Raw genomic sequence first — 21,828 nt, 5'->3', positions numbered from 1 at the left:
GGAAAACAATTTTTCTGCCAAGGTTTGACCTAGAAGTGTTGGGACACAGGGAGCCTGGATGCGCTTTCAGAGAGTAGATGTTTAATTGTGCTTCACAGGGAGGCATGCACTGTACCTACTGGGCCTCATTCAGGAAAACGGCTATTTCTTTTCCTTTCTTTTAATCGGTCGATTTCTTTTAATCTGTTTATGACATTTAAAAAATGGTGTTAGAAACAGTTGGTTACCCATTGAAACAGGCAGAGGGAATAGATTTGTCTGATGCTTTTGCATGACTCATAGCAGCCAGATTGGCGAGGGTTGGTGAAGTCGAGGGCTAACGGGGGTCCCTGCACGATGAGTTACCAGAAGACTAAGCGAATCCTAAATGTATCTCAGCCGCATGGGGTTTTCATTCTGGCTGTGTGAGGTGGGGGCGGGGCCTGGGGAGTGGGCGGCGGGGCGGCGAGGTGTAGGGACAGACCCAGCCCGGCTGCGGTGGAGCTTCTGGGACGCAGGGCAGGGCACCTCGTGCACAATACATAGTTGTTGACCTAAGATGGCAAAAGGTATAAAGAAATGAGCTTATACGTAAAAATCGAAAAGTTGAGGCATATTAAAAAAACTGCTTTGGGGAGTCATGCGTGGTGAGAAAGATCACGAACTTTTGAGGGAGACGCTGCGGCGTGAGCCAGAAGGAGTCCTCAGCTGCAGGGCCTTGGGCAGGTTGCTTCTCCTTCTGTGAGCACGTTTCCGTGCGGTGTAGTTAGGATGCTGGTCTCTTCTGATGTTTCGTGGGGTGGATTAATGTGTAGGTGCCCCTATGGTGTGCACAATAAAATGTGGAATTATAATGATACAAATGAACCTTTATAATGGGCTTTACTAACAGCCGTATTATGTGTGCTGTCCTATGAGTAAGACCAGATCTTGAGTTTTGTTGTTTCATGCAAATCAGTAATATTATTTGTTTATTTTTTAAAATGTTGTCTTTTGTGATTTGCTCTCAAATTATATCTTTTTATTTTTTTGCAGTATGCGGGCCTCTCACTGCCGTGGCCTCTCCCGCCGCGGAGCACAGGCTCCGGACGCACAGGCCCAGCGGCCATGGCTCACGGGCCCAGCCGCTCTGCGGCACGTGGGACCCCCCCAAGACCGGGGCACGAACCCGTGTCCCCCTCATCGGCAGGTGGACTCTCAACCACTGTGCCAGCAGGGAAGCCCTGTATCTCTTTTTTAAAACACAAATTTATTTATTTATTTATTTTTGGCTGTGTTGGGTCTTCGTTGCTGTGCATGGGCTTCTCATTGCAGTGGCTTCTCTTGTGGTGGAGCATGGGCTTCAGTAGTTGCAGCACGCAGGCTCAGTAGTTGTGGCACATGGGCTTAGTTGCTCCGTGGCATGTGGGATCTTCCCGGACCAGGGCTCGAACCCGCGTCCCCTGCATTGGCAGGCAGATTCTTAACCACTGTGCCACCAGGAAAGCCCCAAATCAATAATTTTAATATTAGGTTTTTAAAAACAATTTTAATCTTGTGAAATGTTTTGTTTTTCTTTAATATTGAAAGAGTTTCTTTTCCCAGTAGGAAAACAGATTCAGCAAAACACTTTTCTTGTGTTTTTAGTTGTGCTCAGGAAGGAAGGTTTTATTTTTATTTTTAACATGTATTTATTTATTTATTAACATATTTGTTGGAGTATAATTGCTTTACAGTGGTGTGTTAGTTGCTGCTGTATAACACAGTGAATCAGCTATACATATACCTATATCCCCATATCTCCTCCCTCTTGCGTCTCCCTCCCACCCTCCCTATCCCACCCCTCTAGGTGGTCGCAGAGCACCAAGCTGACCTCCCTGTGCTATGCGGCTGCTTCCCACTAGCTATCTGTTTTACATTTGGTAGTGTGTATATGTCCATGCCACTCTCTCACTTCGTCCCAGCTTACCCTTTCCCCTCCCCGTGTCCTCAAGTCCATTCTCTACGTCTGAGTCTTTATTCCTGTCCTGCTCCTAGGTTCATCAGAACCAATTTTTTTTTAAGATTCCATATATATGTGTTAGCATATGGTATTTGTTTTCCTCTTTCTGACTTACTTCACTCTGTATGACAGACTCTAGGTCCATCCACCTCACTACAAATAACTCAATTTCGTTTCTTTTTATGGCTGAGTAATAGTCCATTGCATATATGTGCCACATCTTCTTTATCCATTCATCTGTCGATGGCCACTTAGGTTGCTTCCATGTCCTGCCTATTGTAAATAGTGCTGCAGTGAACATCGTGGTACCCAGCAATACACTTTTGTTTTACTGTGGTATTTTTTCAAAACTATATTTATTTAGGAATACATATAGATTGTCTCTTGTTTTAGGAACTCGTGTCTTAGATGGTGATTATGTTTCTGTAGCAAGAATTTAAAAAAGCAACTTCATGGGAAGAAAAATTCTTGATACTAACATGTATTCTTGAACTATGTTCTTGTTTGGTGGTTGTAGCGTGTGTATGAAGAGAGGCTGTTATTTATGACTGCCCTCAACTTGCAGTGAACTTGAAAGTCTCTGCTCAAAAAGAGCAACTCCAGTCTTCAGCCACTTTATTCTGTTGGCTGTTAAAATTTTTAGGTGTTGGGCTTCCGTGGTGGCGCAGTGGTTGAGAGTCCGCCTGCCGATGCAGGGGACATGGGTTTGTGCCCTGGTCCGGGAAGATCCCACATGCCGCGGAGCGGCTAGATCCGTGAGCCATGGCCGCTGAGCCTGCGTGTCCAGAGCCTGTGCTCCGCAACGGGAGAGGCCACAACAGTGAGAGGCCCACGTACAGCAAAAAAAAAAAAAAAAAAAAATTTCTTGGTGTTACTTGAGGCTTCCTGAAGCCAAGAATTTTTTCGTTGCACCCGAGAAATCAAATTTTTGTCTATTGCTAGACTGGAGAAGTGAGATGGATTATAAGATGAAATTATTGCCTTAAAAATTAAAATCCTAACAAAATAATTGTTCATATTATTATGTCAACTATTTTATAAAATGTCTATAATACTAGTATATGCATTTGAATTGATTCAGTGAAATTTGAAGAGAATATGGCTTGAACTCTAGACTCTCATTTGTTTCTTGGTTTCTTTTGTCGGTTAAGTTCAGCCCCCAGTAGGTTCATCAGCCAGAAGCCACATAACATGTTAACTGAACAGAGCAACCGTCATGGTCCTTAAACTTTGAAGTGTGTTTGTGTGTTTGTGTGTGTGTGTGTGTGTGTGTACGTGCGCATGAGGGCTGTGGGTTGGATATGTAAGGCAGGTGGGAGGTGATGGTAGTAAACTTTGCAAAGGAAGAACTTCATATTTAATTTTAGTACATTTGTTCCCTAACCTCAAGACCAGCAGGCCGAGGTAGAAGAAGAAAAATCTTGATAAAGTTGTTGGGAAGTCCATTATAGAATGTAATGCAGTAAAATAATTTTGCAGTTCCTTAGGTGAGTGAGTGCATTTAAAGTTCAGCATTCTTAACTCAAAATCTAGGTTCTCCAGCTCGATGGATAATTACTCTGTGGAGAGGAGGTGTGGTGAAAGAAATGCATTGAAGCCAAGTTACAAATGGAGAGGTGGGAAGCAGGAATTTGGGGGTATTTCAGGGATAAGAGGGAATAACTTACTGTCTGGAATGGTGATGTCAGTACAACACAAATGTGTGGTCGACCCTGCACCTTAACTCCCGGGGGAAGGGATGGTTTGAGAAGCTGTGCCAACCTCCCTACCCAGCATTCTGCTGGCCGGGGAGGAATGAATGGATGATAGTCCAGACGGCGACCCAGCTGTCCAGCTGCGCTGTGTGCACTCATTTCCTCTGCTTGTTGATCAAAGAAGAATTAAATGAGATGCATGAGTAGCCTTGCACATTTAAAGTATGCTTCTTTTTAATCCTAACAGTGGCTTTACCTCTGTTCAGGATATTTGAAAGAAAATTGGTTACTATTACAACTTAAATACAGATTCTTATTAAAAGAAATCCTTAAAATAATTTCTATGTTTCATTTAATTCTGGTTGGGTCGTAATTTTGCCATGCAGTGTTTCCTAACTTGGATATGAGTCAGCCCTGATTTTTCAGTCTGCTCCAGTCCTAGCACAGAACCAATATTTGTTTTACAGAATTCTTGCACTTGAGATAGAATGTAGTGGATTTAGATTAAAGCTTATTTATCGTCATAACTGTGGTTTCATATAGTAACCTTTGTATTGCTTACAAGACTAGCATTAGAAACATAACCAGAGCTAATGGGCCAGGGTTTTGAAAATGGACGCTAGAATGAGGTGGAAGAAGAGATGGCCCTCCTACCTCAGGTAAGGCAGGTGAGTCCCAGCAGTGCCGGCCCCTTGGAGTACTGCTGAGTCAGTTCAGTTCCGTGAATATTTACCCATCACCTACATGTGCCAGGGACTGTGTTTGATAAATATACGTTCTTTAGCATTAAGAATTTGGAAATACATATATGTTTCCAAAAGGAAGAAGTTACGTTAATCTAGGAGTGTAACATTTAAAAACTCTCTGAAAATTACACCTTGGACTCCTGGTGCGTTTGTGGGGAGTCAATTTTTTTTACGTGATCTATTTATAGGATTCTTCTAGCAGCTGCACTGCTTGTCCACTAAGTCAATTTCTCTTGGGGGATTTCAGAAGCCAGGAATACTGTCAGCTGCATAGGTAGTCTGGAGTCAAATTAATTCTGTGCTGTCAGGACTGGCTATGGAAAAAAAATGAGAGAATGAATTAATTTCTTTTGCATTTGACATTCAAAGACTTCTAAATTCTTTTTAAAATGGAGAGCTCATGATCTGTTTGTGACATTTCTGCGATTTTTCTCTGTATTGCCATTGTTGCTTTCTATGATGCTACACTAGGAAGGAATATTTATAGCAGATGAGTAGCAGCATGAACTATTATAATTCAGTCTTTAATCTTTCATGTGCCCTTTCTTATTGTTTTACACCATGCAGTACATGTATTATTTGACCTGTCATTGGACTTGGGGGTTATGGCTATGCCTGTAAATTTTAAACTTACTGTGAAATATTCTGTTCACATAAAGTAAAAGCTTTATATATATATATATATATATATATATATATATATATATATATATATATATAAACATTTGTAAAGAAAAATAAAATGAACAACTGTCTGCCAGCCATGCAGATTAAGAAACAGTATATTGATAGGACCTTTTCCCCCTTCATTTACCTGGAGTTTCCCCGTCTGTTGTTATAAGCACAGTTTATGTTGTGCAGACTTATTTCTGCCAGTTGATTTTGTATCATGTTTGCAAATGAGCGCTGCCAGGGAACCCCTGGCCAGTGCTGTTGGCTCCTTTCCCACCCTCTGCGACCTCTGACTGTTCAGTTTGCTTTCGTTCCCAAGTCCTTTGAGAGCAGTAGAGCAGCCCCAGGCTCTAAATAGGGAACACCGAGTTAAACAGGGCTATTCCTCAGAAATGAAACATTCCATGTGAGAGCTAATGGCCCACACCCACCTTATTGCAATTTTTATGTCTATGAATCATAATGCTTTTCTTTTTTGTTAATAAATAAGTAAATTAATTTATTATTATTATTTTTTGGCTGTGCTGGGTCCTCGTTGCTGCGCGCGGGCTTTCTCTAGTTGCGGCGGGGGTGGGGGGCTACTCTTTGTTGTGGTGCGCAGGCTTCTCATTGCAGTGGCTTCTCTTGTTGTGGAGCATGGGCTCTAGGCGCACGGGCTTCAATAGTTGTGGCTTGTGGGCTCAGTAGTTGTGGCTTGTGGGCTCTAGAGCGCAGGCTCCGTAGTTGTGGTGCACGGGCTTAGTTGCTCCGCGGCATGTGGGATCTTCCCGGACCAGGGCTCGAACCCGTGTCCCCTGCATTGGCAGGCGGACTCTTAACCACTGCGCCACCAGGGAAGCCCCTATGGATCAGAATGCTTCTCTTAACTGACTCATGTAACTTATGTTTACATATGAAGATAGCACTCAGGGTCAAAGAAAGAGCTTTCCGATTTCATGGAGATGATTCGGAGTTGTCACGTTGGTTATTTGCTCCTTGTAGAAAAAAAGCTATTGGAGTTCTTTGCAGCATAACATATATTAGAACTACTGTAGCACAGGATTTATCATGTATACTTTTACAGTATCTAACATTAGGGACACATGCATACACTTAATTTTTTTAGAGCAGTTTTAGATTCACAGCAAAATTGAGTGAAAATACAGAGTTCCCATCCCTGCCCCAGTACACCCAGCCCCCCGCCATCAGCATCCCTACCAGAGAGTGCATGTGTTACACCTGATGAACCTGCACCGAGGCCGTCATCATCCTGAGCCCATGGTCTACATCAGAGTTCACTCTTTGTGTTGTACACTCTGTGGGTTTGGACAAATGTGCAGGGATGTGTAGCCACCGTTACAGTCTCATGCAGGCTAGTGTCACTGCCCTGAAAATCCCCTGAGCTCTGCTCTTCACACCCCCACCCAGCCCCTGGCAACCACGGATCCTTTTATTGTCTCCATAGTTTGGCCTTTTCCAAAATGTTGTATAGTTGGAATCGTACAGTAATGTTAGATTTTAATCTGAAGTTCACATCATTGTGAAAAGGCGGAGCAGTTCCACATACTGAAAGGTGTCTTTCCCAAGCTTCATTTGCCAGCATGTCCAGAGACAAAATGAACTGCTGCTTCTATATGTCCAAATACTCACCAGACGCAAAAGCAGATTTCTTTCTGCGGCTGAAGAGCTGCAGGTTCACCTCCAGTACACTTGCAGGTTAATTATGGACGTTGACATGTCAGTGCTGATAGCATGTTTTGATTACCTTCTCCACCCTCCGTTCCCAGATGGGGGAAAGTGGAGTCAAGTCGCCTCCTAAGCTCTGCGCCCCTCTCCAAAGCCCTCCTGGCAGCAGGCCTGAGACACCCCAGGCACGAGCAGAGTGTCTGGCTTGGGCCCTCGTCATCTTGGGGCACGTGCTCCGGCTTGGCGGCTGGGTCTTGGCCAGAGGGGCTGTGGAGCAGGGCCAAGGTATTAGGAAAAACCACTCGGCTGGGTTTCAGTTCTCTGTGATTAGCCTGAAAGATTTAGCTGCCAATTGTCATCAGCCAAATTGCTCACACTTTGCCTGATGAGTTACTTGTATTGGTTTCCAAGTGGAACAGAGGCCCTGTACAAGTTTGCAGTTCTTATTTTAAACCACCATCCAGTGATAGGGGCTCTGATGGTCCGCCGTGATCTTCTGTTTTGTCTAGTATCAGGGCTCTGTGGGAGGAATTATGGAATGCTCTTCCAATAGTAAAAGGCTCATAAGGCTTTCCCATTTTATTTGTACTTTTCTGTATCTGAATGATTACACCATGATAAGCATGCATTGTATATGTGCTAGGGAACAACAGAGGGAGTTCTTAGAAATGCCTACTGCTTCCTTCTGAGCGGTGGGGTCAGAGGATGCTGTTCCTCTTAAGATATGTTCCCAGTCTGTTTATTTTGGCAACATAAACTGTTAAGACTTAACAAATGATTTCTGCAAAGCACATGCTTTAAGTATGCAGAAACGGTCTTACTCATCTCCTGCTCCGGTACTTAGCTGGCATTAGTGATTTCTGCTGCAGGCACACACCAGCTGCTGCAGCGACCAGATGGGCACTTACCTGGCCTTTTGTTTAAATTTTTTTTAACGTCTTTATTGGAGTATAATTGCTTTACAGTGGTGTGTTAACTTCTGCTTTATAACAAAGTGAATCAACTATACATATACATACATCCCCATATCTCCTCCCTCTTGCGTCTCCCTCCCACCCTCCCTATCCCACCCCTCTAGGTGGTCGCAGAGCACCAAGCTGATCTCCCTGTGCTATGTGGATGCTTCCCACTAGCTATCTATTTTACATTTGGTAGTGTATATATGTCCATGCCTCTCTCTCACTTCGTCCCAGCTTACCCTTCCCTCTCCCTGTGTTCTCAAGTCCAACCTCTGTGTCTGTGTCTTTATTCCTCTCCTGCCCCTAGGTTCTTCAGAACCATTTTTTTTTAGGATTCCATATATATGTGTTAACATACGGTATTTGTTTTTCTCTTTCTGACTTACCTCACTCTGTATGACAGACTCTGGGTCCATCCACCTCACTACAAATAACTCAATTTCGTTGCTTTTTATGACTGAGTAATATTCCATTGTATATATGTGCCACATCTTCTTTATCCATTCATCTGTCGATGGCCACTTAGGTTGCTTCCATATCGTGTCTGCTGTAAGTACTGCTGCAGTGAATATTGTGATACATGTCTCTTTTTGAATTGTGCTTTTCTCAGGGTATATGCCCAGTAGTGGGATTGCTGGGTCGTATGGTAGTTCTATTTTTAGTTTTTTACGGAACCTCCATACTGTTCTCCATAGTGGCTATATCAATTTACATTCCCACCAACAGTGCAAGAGGGTTCCCTTTCTCCACACCCTCTCCAGCATTTATTGTTTGTAGATTTTTTGATGGTGGCCATTCTGACTGGTGTGAGGTGATACCTCATTGTAGTTTTGATTTGCATTTCTCTAATGATTAGTGATGTTGAGCATCCTTTCATGTGTTTGCTGGGAATATGTATATCTTCTTTGGAGAAACGAGGTCTTCTGCTAAGTTTTGGATTGGGTTGTTTGTTTTTTTGATATTGAGCTTGCATGAGCTGCTTGTATGTTTTGGAGATTAATCCTTTGTCAGTTGCTTCATTTACGAATATTTTATCCCTTCATCTTGTTTATGGTTTCCTTTGCTGTGCAAAAGCTTTTAAGTTTCATTAGGTCCCATTTGTTTATTTTTGTTTTTATTTCCGTTTCTCTAGGAGGTGGGTCAAAAATGATCTTGCTGTGATTTATGTCATAGAGCGTTCTGCCTATGTTTTCCTCTAAGAGTTTTATAGTTTCTGGCCTTACATTTATTTTTTTAAAGTAAATTTACTCATGTATTTATGTATGTATTTATTTATATATATATATTTATTTATTGTCTGAGTTGGGTCTTTGTTGCTGTGTGCGGGCTTTCTCTAGTTGCGGTGAGCAGGGGCTGCTCTTCGTTGCGGTGCATGGGCTTCTCGTTGTGGTGGCTTCTCTTGTTGCGGAGCAGAGGCTCTAGGCGCGCGGGCTTCAGTTGTCCTGGCACGCAGGCTTCAGTAGTTGTGCCATACGGGCTCTAGAGCGCAGGCTCAGTAGTTGTGGTGCACGGGCTTAGTTGCTTCGTTCCCTGTGGGATCTTCCCAGACCAGGGCTCGAACCCGTGTCCCCAGCATTGGCAGGCGGATTCTTAACCACTGCACCACCAGGAAAGCCCTGGCCTTACATTTAGGTCTTCAATCCATTTTGAGTTTATTTTTGTGTACAGTGTTAGGGAGTGTTCTAATTTCATTCTTGTACATGTAGCTGTCCAGTTTTTCCAGCACCACTTATTGAAGAGGCTGTCTTTTCTCCATTGCATATCCTTGTCTCCTTTATCAAAGATAAGGTGACCATATGTGCGTGGGTTTATCTCTGGGCTTTCTATCCTGTTACATTGATCTATATTTCTGTTTTTGTGCCAGTACCATACCATCTTGATTACTGTAGCTTTGTAGTGTAGTCTGAAGTCTAGGAGCCTGATTTGTCCAGCTCCGTTTTTCTTTCTCAAGATTGCTTTGGCTGTTTGGGGTCTTTTGTGTTTCCATGCAAATTGTGAAGTTTTTTGTTCTAGTTCTGTGAAAAATGCCATTGGTAGTTTGATAGGGATTGCATTGAATCTGTAGATTGCTTTGGGTAGTAGAGTCATTTTCACAATGTTGATTCTTCCAATCCAAGAACATGGTATATCTCTCCATCTATTTGTATCATTTTTAATTTCTTTCATCAGTGTCTTATAGTTTTCTGCATACAGGTCTTTTGTTTCCTTAGGTATGTTCATTCCTAGGTATTGTATTCTTTTTGTTGCAGTGGTAAATGGGAGTGTTTCCTTAATTTCTCTTTCAGATTTTTCATCATCAGTGTATAGGAATACAAGAGATTTTTGTGCATTAATTTTGTATCCTGCTACTTTACCAAATTCATTGAGTAGCTCTAGTAGTTTTCTGGTAGCTTCTTTAGGATTCTCTGTGTATAGTATTATGTCATCTGCAAACAGTGACAGTTTTACTTCTTCTTTTACGATTTGGGGTCCTTTTATTTCTTTTTCTTCTCTGAATGCTGTGGCTAAAGCTTCCAAAACTATGTTGAATAATAGTGGTGAGAGTGGGCAACCTTGTCTTGTTCCTGATCTTAGAGGAAGTGGTTTTAGTTTTTTACCATTGAGACTGATGTTGGCTGTGGGTTTGTCATATATGGCCTTTATTATGTTGAGGTAGGTTACCTCTGTGCCTTCTTTCTGGAGAGTTTTTATCAAAAATGGGTGTTGAGTTTTGTTGAAAGCTTTTTCTGCATCTGTTGAGATTATCATATTGTTTTTATTCTTCAATTTGTTAATGTGTTGTATCACATTGATTGATTTGTGTATACTGAAGAATCCTTGCATTCCTGAGATAAACCCCACTTGATCATGGTGTATGATCCTTTTAATGTACTGTTAGATTCTGTTTGCTGGTATTTTGTTGAGGATTTATGCATCTGTGTTCATCAGTGATATTGGCCTGTAGTTTTCTTTCTTTGTGACATCTTTGTCTGGTTTTGGTATCAGGGTGATGGTGGACTCGTAGAATGAGTTTGGGAGTGTTCTTCCCTCTGCTATATTTTGGAAGAGCTTGAGAAGGATAGGTGTTAATAGAATTTGCTTGTGAAGCCATCTGGTCCTGAGCTTTTGTTTGAATTTCAGTGCTTGTGATTGTTCTGTTTATATTTTCTATTTCTTCCTGGTTCAGTCTCAGAAGGTTGTGCTTTTCTAAGAATTGTCCATTTCTTCCAGGTTGTCCATTTTATTGGCATATAGTTGCTTGTAGTAATCTCTCATGTTCCTTTGTATTTCTTCAGTGTCAGTTGTTACTTCACCTTTTTCATTTCTAATTCTGTTGATTTGAGGCTTCTCCCTTTTTTTCTTGATGAGTCTGGCTAATGGTTTATCAATTTTGTTTATCTTCTCAAAGAACCAGCTTTTAGTTTTATTGATCTTTGCTGTTGTTTCCTTCATTTCTTTTTCATTTATTTCTGATCTGATCATTATGATTTCTTTCCTTCTGCTAACTTTGGGGGTTTTTTGTTCTTCTTTCTGTATTCTTGTTTCTTGAGGTAGGATTGTATTGCTATAAACTTCCCTCTTAGAACTGCTTTTACTTCATCCCATAGGTTTTGGGTCGTCGTGTTTTCATTGTCATTTGTTTCTTGGTATTTTTTGATTTCCTCTTTGATTTTTTTCAGTAATCTCTTGGTTATTTAGTAGCGTACTGTTTAGCTTCCACGTTTGTATTTTTTACAGTTTTTTTTCTGTAATCCATATCTAGTCTCATAGTGTTGTGGTCGGAAAAGATACTTGATATGCTTTCAACTTTCTTAAATTTACCAAGGCTTGATTTGTGACCCAAGATATGACCTATCCTAGAGAATGTTCCATGAACACTTGAGAAGAAAGTGTATTCTGTTGTTTTTGGATGGAATGTCCTAGAAATATCAGTTAAGTCCATCTTGCTTAATGTGTCATTTAAAGCTTGTGTTTCCTTATTTATTTTCATTTTGGATGATCTGTCCATTGGTGAAAGTGGCGTGTTAAAGCCCCCTACTATTATTGTGTTACTGTCGATTTCCCTTTTTATGGCTGTTAGCATTTGCCTTATGTATTGAGGTGCTCCTGTGTTGGATGCTGAAATATTTACAATTATTATATCTTCTTCCTGGATTGATCCCTTGATCATTATGTAGTGTCCTTCTTTGTCTCTTGTATTAGTCTTTATTTTAAAGTCTGTTTTGTCCGATATGAGAATTGCTACTTGAGCTTTCTTTTGATTTCCATTTGCATGGAATATCTTTTTCCATCCCCTCACTTTCAGTCTGTATCTGTCCCTAGGTCTGAAGTGGGTGTCTTGTAGACAGCATATATACGGGTCTTGTTTTTGTGTCCATTCAGCCAGTCTGTGTCTTTTGGTTGGAGCATTTAATCCATTTACATTTAAGGTAATTATCAATATGTATGTGCCTATTACCATTTTCTTAATTGTTTTGGGTTTGTTTTTGTAGGTCTTTTCCTTCTCCTGTGTTTCCTGTCTAGAGAAGTTCCTTTATTTGTTGTAAAGCTGGTTTGGTGGTACTGAATTCTCGTAACTTTTGCTTGTCTGTAAATGTTTCAATTTCTCTGTCGAATCTGAATGAGATCCTTGCCGGGTAGAGTAATCTTGGTTGTAGGTTTTTCCCTTTCATCACTTTAAATATGTCCTGCCACTCCCTTCTGGCTTGCAGAGTTTCTGCTGAAATATCAACTGTTAACCTGATGGGGATTCCCTTGTATGTTATTTGTTACTTTTCCCTTGCTGCTTTTAATATGTTTTCTTTGTATTTTATTTTTGATACTTGGATTAGTTTGTGTCTTGGTGTGTTTCTCCTTGGATTTATCCTTTATGAGACTCTCTGTGCTTCCTGGACTTGATTGACTGTTTCCTTTCTCATGTTAGGGAAGTTTTCAACTATAATCTCTTCAGAAATTTTCTCAGACCCTTTCTCTTTCTCTTCTTCTTCTGGGACCCCTGTAATTCGACTGTTGGTACGTTTAATGTTGTCCCAGAGGTCTCTGAGACTGTCCTCAATTCTTTTCATTCTTTTTTCTTTATTCTACTCTGCAGTAGTTGTTTCCACTATTTTATCTTCCAGGTCACTTATCCGGTCTTCTGCCTCAGTTATTCTGCTATTCATTTCTTTTAGAGAATTTTTAATTAATTTATTGTGTTGTTCATCATTGTTTATTTGCTCTTTAGTTCTTCTAGGTCCTTGTTAAACCTTTCTTGTATTTTCTCCGTTCCACTTCCAAGATTTTGGATCATCTTTGCTGTCATTACTCTGAATTCTTTTTCAGGTAGAATGCCTATTTCCTCTTCATTTGTTTGGTCTGGTGGGTTTTACCTTTCTCCTTTATCTGCTGCATATTTCTCTGTCTTCTCATTTTGCTTAACTAACTGTGTTTGGGGTCTCCTTTTCACAGGCTGCAGGTTCGTAGTTCCCGTTGTTTTTGGTGTCTGCCCCCAGTGGATGAGGTTGGTTCAGTGGGTTGTGTAGGCTTCCTGGGGGAGGGGACTGGTGCCTGTGTTCTGGTGGGTGTGGCTGCATCTTGTCTTTCTGGTGGGCAGGGCTGCGTCCAGTGGTGTGTTTTGGGGTGTCTGTGAACTTATTATGATTTTAGGCAGCCTCTCTCTTAATGGGTGGGGTTGCGTTCCTGTCTTGCTAGTTGATTGGCATGGGGTGCCCAGCACTGGAGCTTGCTGGCCGTTGGGTGGAGCTGGGTCTTAGCGTTGAGACAGAGATCTCTGGGAGAGCTCTTGCCGATTGATATTATGTGGGACCGCGAGGTCCCTGGTGGACCAATGTCCTGAACTCAGCTCTCCCACCTCAGACGCTCAGGCCTGACATCAGGCCGGAGCACCAAGACCCTGTCAGCCACACAGCAACCCGTGCAGATGTCGTATTGCCAACCTGGTTCCAACTGACACTGTGAGGAAGGAAGGAACGCCGAACCGCCCTCACCAGCAGAGCGGGAGAGGCGAGTGCCTCCCCCATCCCCCGTCATGCCCACTGTTCCCACACTCTACTGTCCGACGCCTCTACCTGGCCTTTTTAAAAATTAATTAATTAATTTATTTATTTAGACAAGTCTCTACCTTTATTGGCCAGCAGGCTACTTAAGGGGGATGAAGCGGGAGGAGTGGGTGGCCCCAGTGCCGGGCCGGCCGTGCTTCACAGGCTTGTAGGTGATGGAGAACTTGCCTAGGTAGTGGCCGATCATCTCAGGCTTGATTTCCACCTGGTTGAAAGTCTTGCCATCGTAGACACCCACCATGCTGCCCACCAGCTCGGGCAGGATGATCATGTCGCGCAGGTGCGTCTTCACCACCTCGGGCTTCTCCATGGGCGGCGCCTCCTTCTTGGCCTTGCACAGCCGCTTCAGCAGCGAGTGCTGCTTCCTCCGGAGGCCGCGGTTCAGCTGCTGCCGCTGCCGCGAGCTGTACAGCTGCATCAGCTGCTCATAGGACATGTCCAGCAGCTGGTCGAGGTCCACGCCGCGGCAGGTGAACTTGCGGAAGGTCCGCTTCTTCTTCTGCTCCACTTCCGCCATCTGGTCGGCTCTTCAGAAAGGCTACCTGGCCATTTTATATGCCTTTTCTTCTGTCCTCAGAACCAGCATCAATGACTTTATTATATCATATATGATGAAGAGAAAAAATAAAACAGATAATAAAGTGACAGTGGGAGAGCCCACAGCCCAACTCGAGAACTTTCCTGGTCCTGAGGTTGCTGTAACTGGAGTGCTCATCCACTCCTGTTGCTAGCTGCCCGCCCCCCTGCAGGAGAGGTGGCCGCTGTTCTAAATTTTAACATTCCCTGTCTTAACTTCTCTGATCATTTATATGGTAAGCTGTGTCGTTGTGTGAATATTATACCACACCTTGTTTTCCCATTCTGCCGTAAAGGAAATTTTGGGTTTCCCTTTTCTGCCGTTACGGTGTTAAAGTAAACGTTCTTCCACGTGTTTCCTAGCAACTTTCGTGAGACTTTCCTAAGGTCTAAACCTCAGAATGGAAGTTTTGGATCATAGGCTATGTAACGTTCGGTTTTCAAAGATAGTTTCCCGGAACTTCCCTGGTGGTCCAGTGATAAGACTCTGTGCTCCCAGTGCAGGGGGCCCGGGTTCGATCCCTGGTCAGGGAACTAGATCCCGCATGCTGCAACTAAGAGTCCGCATGCCACAACTAAAGGTCCCACGTGCTGCAACTAAGATCAGGTGCAGTCAAATAAATAAAATGAATTAATAATAATAATAATAAAAAGATAGTTTCCCATCGTTTGCTCAAGTGACTGGACTCCATGCTCACGGTGGTGTCTGCATTCCCGTTGACCCACATCTTCACCAGCACAGCTTCTGCCAGACTCACAGTATGAAATATGATCTTAATTTGCTTTCCCAGGTACTAATAACATTGAGCATCTTTTCATACATATCAATACATAATTCCCATGATTATTATTATGAAATGCTTGTTTACTCTGTTGCTTGTTTTCCTATCAGATTGTCTTTTCCTTACTGATTTAAAGAAATTCTTTATATAGTCTGCACACTCATTTCTTATTGGTTTATTTGTATTGCAGATCTCCTAGTTTTGTGGCTCCTCTTTTCACTTTATGGTATCTTTTTTTTTTTTTAATTTGGAATACTTTTAGATTTACAGAAAAGTTGCAAAGCTAGTACGGTATTCCCATATACCTAGTTTCCCTAATATTACCATCTTGTATAGCCATGGTACATTTATTAAAACTAAGAGATTAACATTGGTGCATTTTTAAAAAATTTTTTAAATTTTTATTTAAAAAAAATTTATTTATCTGTTTATTTTTGGCTGGGTTGGGTCTTCATTGCTGTGTGTGGGCTTTCTCTAGTTGTGGCAAGCGGGGGCTACTCTGTGTTGCGGTGCACAGGCTTCTCATTGCGGTGACTTCTCTTGTGGAGCACGGGTTCTAGGTGCATGGGCTTCAGTAGTTGTGGCACACATGCTCAGTAGTTGTGGCTCGCGGGCTTTAAAACGCAGGCTCAGTAGTTGTGGCACACAGGGTTAGTTGCTCCATGGCATGTGGGATCTTCCTGGACCAGGGCTCTAACCTGTGTCCCCTGCATTGGCAGGCGGATGTACAGTCTTGATATTCAGGCTGTAATATCTGTATATACAAGTTTGACTTTTTAGAAGGGGCTGAAGATACAGTTCCTTAGGAGGATATCATGCAAAAAGAGGAAGCACACCTGCTTCTCAGAGGAATGTTTCCTAATAATAAGTAAAAAGAAAAAGAAAAAATCTCTTGCAAAGCTTCATATAGTGAACGATACGGAATCCTCAATCCCATGACAACAGATGATGCTGGAACAGGTTTTATTCGGCTCTTTCTTACAACATTGTTTAACCCTCAGTATACCACCAGGGTCTAGTTTTTGAGTTTCGTTTTTGAACAGTTCTAACTATTTTAAATGTCAGTTTTTCATAACTTTTATTCTTTCTTAGAGACTTTAGAACAAAAAGAACATTTATTACCATGTAATTATCTTAGTATAAGTCTAAAACACATTATGGATTTTTAGTGATCTGATTTCTCCCATATCTTGAAGCATTTTGCTATTTCATGATCTTGGGAAGTATTTCACCATTACTCATCAACTCCCATCCATAATAAAAAAGAGACTAAAAGAATAAGAAAATGGAAGAATGATAGAGTCACCTACAAGGATGGTATAGTAGTGAAATGAATCACCACAAATAGAATAAATGGCTACTCTTCATTATTTTTCAGTTTTCTAATTGCATTTTCCAAAATATAGCACAGTCTTTCAAGAAGTCTTGAAATAACCATCTTTTACGTTTTGTTGTTAATTGTTGTTTTTAACATTTCATTGGATGCTATTTGAAATTCAGAATTTTTCATTTTTCTGCCCATAGTAACAAAGAAAAGGAAATTGTCAGAATAAGATGTTTCAGTGATAAAACAAATCAGAAGGTGAATGTAAAGAGACAGTTGCACTCTGAGCCGTAATAACGTTGGTAAAATTGATAGTATAAGTGAAATCTGGGACTGAGTTTTAGGTGATCAGTTTTCTCAAGCTCAATAATTTATGAGCAAACAGTATATTTCCAAGGACAAAACGAAAATATGGCATTCCCATCCAGTCAGTTATTCCATGGAAAACCTTCACCCAATATTCTGTGAGTTTAGAGTTTACTAAAGGATACTGACAGTATTTCTGTATCTTTTTTGATGTTCATGCAACAGCATTTACTTAATATGGTTTGTAATTGTATTGATGGTGAAAGCAGTATTTACAAAAGGGGTTGGAAGGAAATAAATGATGTAATGAAAAATATTGGTTGAATTGATCATTTTTATTGGTATTTATAAACCTAAATGAATATGTTATACTGCATTTATGGAACCAGGAATATGGCTGTCCTTCAACAAAATTATGAGCTGTCAAGGTTTTAAAAAGTGTAAAGCATTTTGATGGTACATGAGCGAGCAGAGCCAGCATTAGTAGTAAGTTAGAACCTCCTAGAGTTAGATTTTGCAAGTACAGTTGGTCCTCATCATTTGTGGATTCCATATTTACAAATTCACTTCCTTGCTAAAAATCCTTTGCAACCCCAAAATCAGCACTTGTGGAACTTTTCATGATTGTTCATGGACATGTGTGTGCAAAGAGTGACAAAACGTATGATCCGCCGGCTTGCTTGTTCCCAGCAGGGGTCAAGCCGGGCGGTCGCGCTCTGCCTTGTTGTTTTCACCCTCACACCATAAACAGGTGTCCTTCTCACCGTCTCCAGTGCTTCATTTTTCGCATTTTTGTGTGAAACGGCATTTTCCAAAATTCTGTCACAAAATATTGAAGTTCTTGCAGTGCAATGACTGATAGGATGATTTTGCTGTTTCCGACGGCCTCCGGGTGCTGTGCCCAAGTGCAGGGAGGGTGGGGTGAGCCTTAGGGAGAAAATGTGGGTGTTAGATGAGCTTTGCTGGACAGGCTGCTGGCCATGAATCAGCAGTGCATGTGAAATAAGGTGTCTGTACACAGAAGCACACATAAACAAGGTGGTCACTGACCTCTCCACCTGCGCATGGTGAAAGCTGCAGTGACCAGAGTATTAGCTAATTCAGTGTTTGCGGGGACTTTGTAGGACACAAACACCACAGGTAATAGTAGGAGTCCAGTATTCACAACGTGAACATGTCCTAGTTAGTTACATTCAAAGAATGTTGCCTGTTTTCAGTATAAACACTTTCAAGGCCAGAAAAATAGGAATAAAATTTGGGTTTGCTATTTTAAAATTCTTAATAAAATTATCTAGTGAAGTTTTTTTCACTTTCCCTTTAGTCTTATGTAAAGTTTTCACAAAATTACTTTAAAAAAATAAATTTATTTATTTATTTATGTTTGGCTGTGTTCGGTCTTCGTCGCAGTGCGCGGGCTTCTCATTGTGATGGCTTCTCTTGTTGCGGAGCACGGCTCTAGGCGCACGGGCTTCAGTAGTTGCAGCATGCAGGCTCAGTAGTTGTGGTGCGTAGGCTCAGTAGTTGTGGTGCACGGGCTTAGCTGCTCTGCAGCATGTGGGATCTTCCCAGACCAGGGATCGAACCTGTGTCCCCTGCATTGGCAGGCGGATTCTCAACCACTGTGCCACCAGGGAAGTCCCCACAAAATTACTTTTAAATATTTTTTAAAAATTTAAAGGTTCATTTGATCCAGAATATGACAATTTTTCTTTGTATTCCGTGGGTTAATAAAAGCGAAAGACATAAAACACCATTCACTGGAAGCAGCTCCTTAGGCGCTTGTGTATTCTCATCTGGAGGTGGTATCCTGATGGTCCAGCTTACGCTGGAATACTAGAAATAGATCGCCCATTGCTTTCTTTTTGGAGTCATTGACAAATTGCTGAAATAACAGTTTGGGGTGGCGTTCTCTGATGGAGGTTCTAGAGTTGGTGTATTTGTAGGTTGAGGCCTGTTTTGGAAACCAGGAGAGCAAGTTGTAGACCAGACCTGTAGACCTTTCGTGTTCCTGGTTCGCTACATATTAACAGAACATCTGAAACTGTGCCAAACAGAACCTTTTCAGGTGGAATACATAGCTCGAAGGCTCTGCTCCTTTATTTCTAACAAATTACTTACGAGAGATGCCGTTATTAAAAACTGACCCCGGAGTGTATGCTTACCTCTTGTGGCCTGTAGTGTATTTTCTGCAAGTGCTTTGCTTGCTTCTCACTTTCTTCCATTGGGTTGAGCCTGAAAGTCAATGAATGGTATGTTATTTATGTTTTTGCACCAAACATAGTGCTTGACACCTAAGTGTCCCGAGTTTCACTGAATAGTGATCTAGTGAATCTGTGGATGAAGAAATCGATGCAAAGATTGAATTATGTACCACATTACTAACTAATGGCAGAATTCGGACGTGGATTCTTGCCGGCATGTGAGAAGATGAGCAGAGCTGTCTGGCGTCCTCCGTGTGAGCTCTTCCTCCTCAAGTGGCAGAATCCTTTACTCTGAAGCTGTGTTAGGACCCAGCCTGTACATGGTGGTCGCATCCAGGCCTGGCTCCTTCCAGTCCGTCTGCTCGCCGTCCATGGGGCTTCCCCGTGGGTCCTCACACGTGCTGCGCTGTTCCCGAGGGCCCTCCTGCCTCTGCGCCCTCCTCCGGCTTCTTTGAGGCCCATCCTTGCCTTCCTGGTTTCTAATAAAATGTCAAGGAGCATCTGTGAAGCTCTCCCCATGTGTTCTTAAATATGCTAATTAGGCCAGTCTGTTCTCATCATTCTTCAGTTTTTCTAAAATCATTTAATCTTACTTTAATCTAACAGTTCTCATCTTGACTACAGAAAAACATTAACATTATTTTTGTTTGAAAAACACATCTGCAAAGCGCTGAATGGCTAGTCTTTTACAGAAATAAACATTAATTCCTATTTGCCTAAGAATTTAGATTGTTAGAAAGATTTTAGAAAGTTTAATAAAAAGCCTACACATATTTACTGCAATGTTTGAATTGATCAATTAATTTTAAGACGAGCTCAGTTAGCTTGATCATTGATTAATAATTGGGAACCTTTGTTAAAGGAAAACCTGTAACCCTGTCTGTCTGGCTGTGGGATGCTTGCTATGATGTCCGTCTTACTCTCTGGCCATCTGTCTTGTGAATGTCCTTTGCTCTCAGCTGGATAAAGACGACATGGTGTACATGGAAGCATACGACAGGCTGCTGGAGTCCTGGCTGACGCTGGTCCAAGACGACAAGCATTTCCACAAAGGCTTTTTCACCCAACACGCAGTTCAAGTGTTCAATTCCTATATTCAGTGCCACCTAGCAGCTCCCGATGGCACAAGGAATTTGGTAAGTTTTAAGCCAGATTGTAATTAAAAATCTATTTCATCGTATAATAAATACTAGAAACATAGGTGAGCTCCTTCAGAGGACTTGCTGAGAGCATCAGATGGAGAGCAAAAGTCTAAACAGGTTCGTGTTTTGTGGGATGTGGCTTGTAGTTACCTTCATCTCCTTAGTTTTCAGTAACCCACCTGTGCCCTGTTAGTTGTCAGGTGATATCCAAAGGACTGTGGATCTTAAAGGTGTCAGATCTTTTCAGTGACAGAAGTTGAAGTCTCTGGTGTGGGAGGTGGGTGGGAGGTGTGCACTGGCTGTGTTTACGTGCGACAGTGGGGGGGCCATACCCCCACTCTTGCTCTTCGAGTTTCCCCCTTGTTGGTACCTGCCTGGGCGGCCGGCATGGCTCTGCTCGGCCTTCCTCTTCGCGTGTGGTGTTGCGGTTACGTGACAGCTCCGTCTTTATTTCTTTCATCGATAACAGACTGCCAACGGAGTGGCCTCTCGTGAGGAAGAAGAGATAAGTGAACTGCAGGAGGATGATCGAGACCAGTTTTCAGATCAACTAGCCAGTGTAGGAATGCTAGGACGCATTGCTGCAGAGCACTGTATACCTCTCCTGACAAGGTACACACAGTCCAAAGACACCCCATGGACAAATACTGTCTATTCACAATCCCCCGGCGAGCACTTAAAGTGTTTAAAGACTTTAAACACCCCCTCCCCGTACCCCAGCACACGGAACAAATGGACAGAAACACACTCACGATTGCGTTCCTTGGCTTGTACATTTGGAGCCCAGGCACCACAGCATAGATGGCAGAGAGATTATGGAAAACATGGTATGAGAAGTGATGGGACCCGTATCAGTAACATCTTGGAATAACCGGTTTTCAAATGCCTGTTGTAATAAACCTTGATTGTTTGTAAAGCGATGTTTTAATTCTATGTCATAAACAATAAATCACAATTCTTATAGCGCCATGAGAACATTGTGTACATAATAAATATTTTTGTATATGTGTTTTGTGCTAACATCTTAATTTCTGCTGTCTAATAAGTGGCAATAAGTCGTTCTGGGTCTGTGCTTACTGAGCTTCACGAAGCCGTTGATATTTTCCTTCTTGTAGTTTATTAGAGGAAAGAGTAACGCGGCTCCACGGGCAGTTGCAGCGGCGGCAACAGCAGCTCCTCGCTTCACCTGCTTCAGGCTCTGCCGACAGCAAGGTGCTGGATGATCTGTACGAAGATATCCACTGGCTTATTTTAGTTACAGGTCGGTTGGTTGTTTCTTTGTAAAATGTCATTGCCAGCAGAGTAGTCTCAGCCCCAAGAGAAGCTTCCTGAGTTAATAATGGTAGTTCATACGTAGGGTTGGCTTGAGATCTGGATACAGCTGTGGTATGTCACAGAGCCACGGCTGCTTCTCTCTACAGTACTGGCTGGCACGTGTTCAGTGCCTGTTCTGTACCACATGTTTTATGTGGAATTCATTGTAGCCCCTGCATTAGTACTATTATTAGGTATTATGGTTGTCCTTGTTGCTGTTATTATTACTGTCATTGTTAATTATCACCCCGTCTTATACGCAAAGAATCTGAGACTTGGAGACCAGCCCTGGTCACACTGGTGTTAATGTTTGGAGCCAGAGTTCAAATCCCAGCAGTCTTACTTTTCTTTAGGGTCTTCTTCTGTAACCATGTTGTCAGTGTTTCTGTATTTTAAATAATCAGGGAAAAAAAACACACAACTTTAATGTTTGGAAAGGCATTCCCAAA

The 21,828-nt window shown here is 42.1% G+C and overlaps 2 protein-coding genes across 6 annotated transcripts in view; one reads left to right on the top strand and one right to left on the bottom strand.

The window, feature by feature from the left end:
- XPO4 (exportin 4) overlaps positions 1-21,828 on the top strand; it is a 104,832-nt gene that overhangs the window by 58,349 nt on the left and 24,655 nt on the right. For all 5 annotated transcript variants that reach the window (XM_079902867.1, XM_079902868.1, XM_079902869.1 and 2 more), the window contains 3 exons: positions 19,883-20,059; positions 20,535-20,677; positions 21,181-21,326. In XM_079902867.1, coding sequence (XP_079758993.1) covers positions 19,883-20,059; positions 20,535-20,677; positions 21,181-21,326 — 466 coding nt within the window. The remainder of the gene's footprint in view (positions 1-19,882; positions 20,060-20,534; positions 20,678-21,180; positions 21,327-21,828) is intronic.
- Positions 13,352-14,532, bottom strand: LOC307176482 (small ribosomal subunit protein uS19-like). The gene has a single exon (XM_079902643.1). It carries the CDS (start codon positions 14,249-14,251, stop codon positions 13,814-13,816), a length of 438 nt encoding a protein of 145 aa, XP_079758769.1. The 5' UTR covers positions 14,252-14,532; the 3' UTR covers positions 13,352-13,813.

The sequence above is a fragment of the Stenella coeruleoalba genome, assembly GCF_951394435.1.
Source record: "Stenella coeruleoalba genome assembly, chromosome: 18".
In the NCBI taxonomy this organism is placed as follows: domain Eukaryota; kingdom Metazoa; phylum Chordata; class Mammalia; order Artiodactyla; family Delphinidae; genus Stenella; species Stenella coeruleoalba.
Note: the sequence above shows the minus strand (reverse complement) of the source record. Positions and strands in the feature narration are given on the sequence as shown.

What these genes read in the sequence shown, in the direction of transcription:
- LOC307176482 (XM_079902643.1), bottom strand. Translation starts at nt 14,251, where the DNA reads ATGGCGGAAGTGGAGCAGAAGAAGAAGCGGACCTTCCGCAAGTTCACC.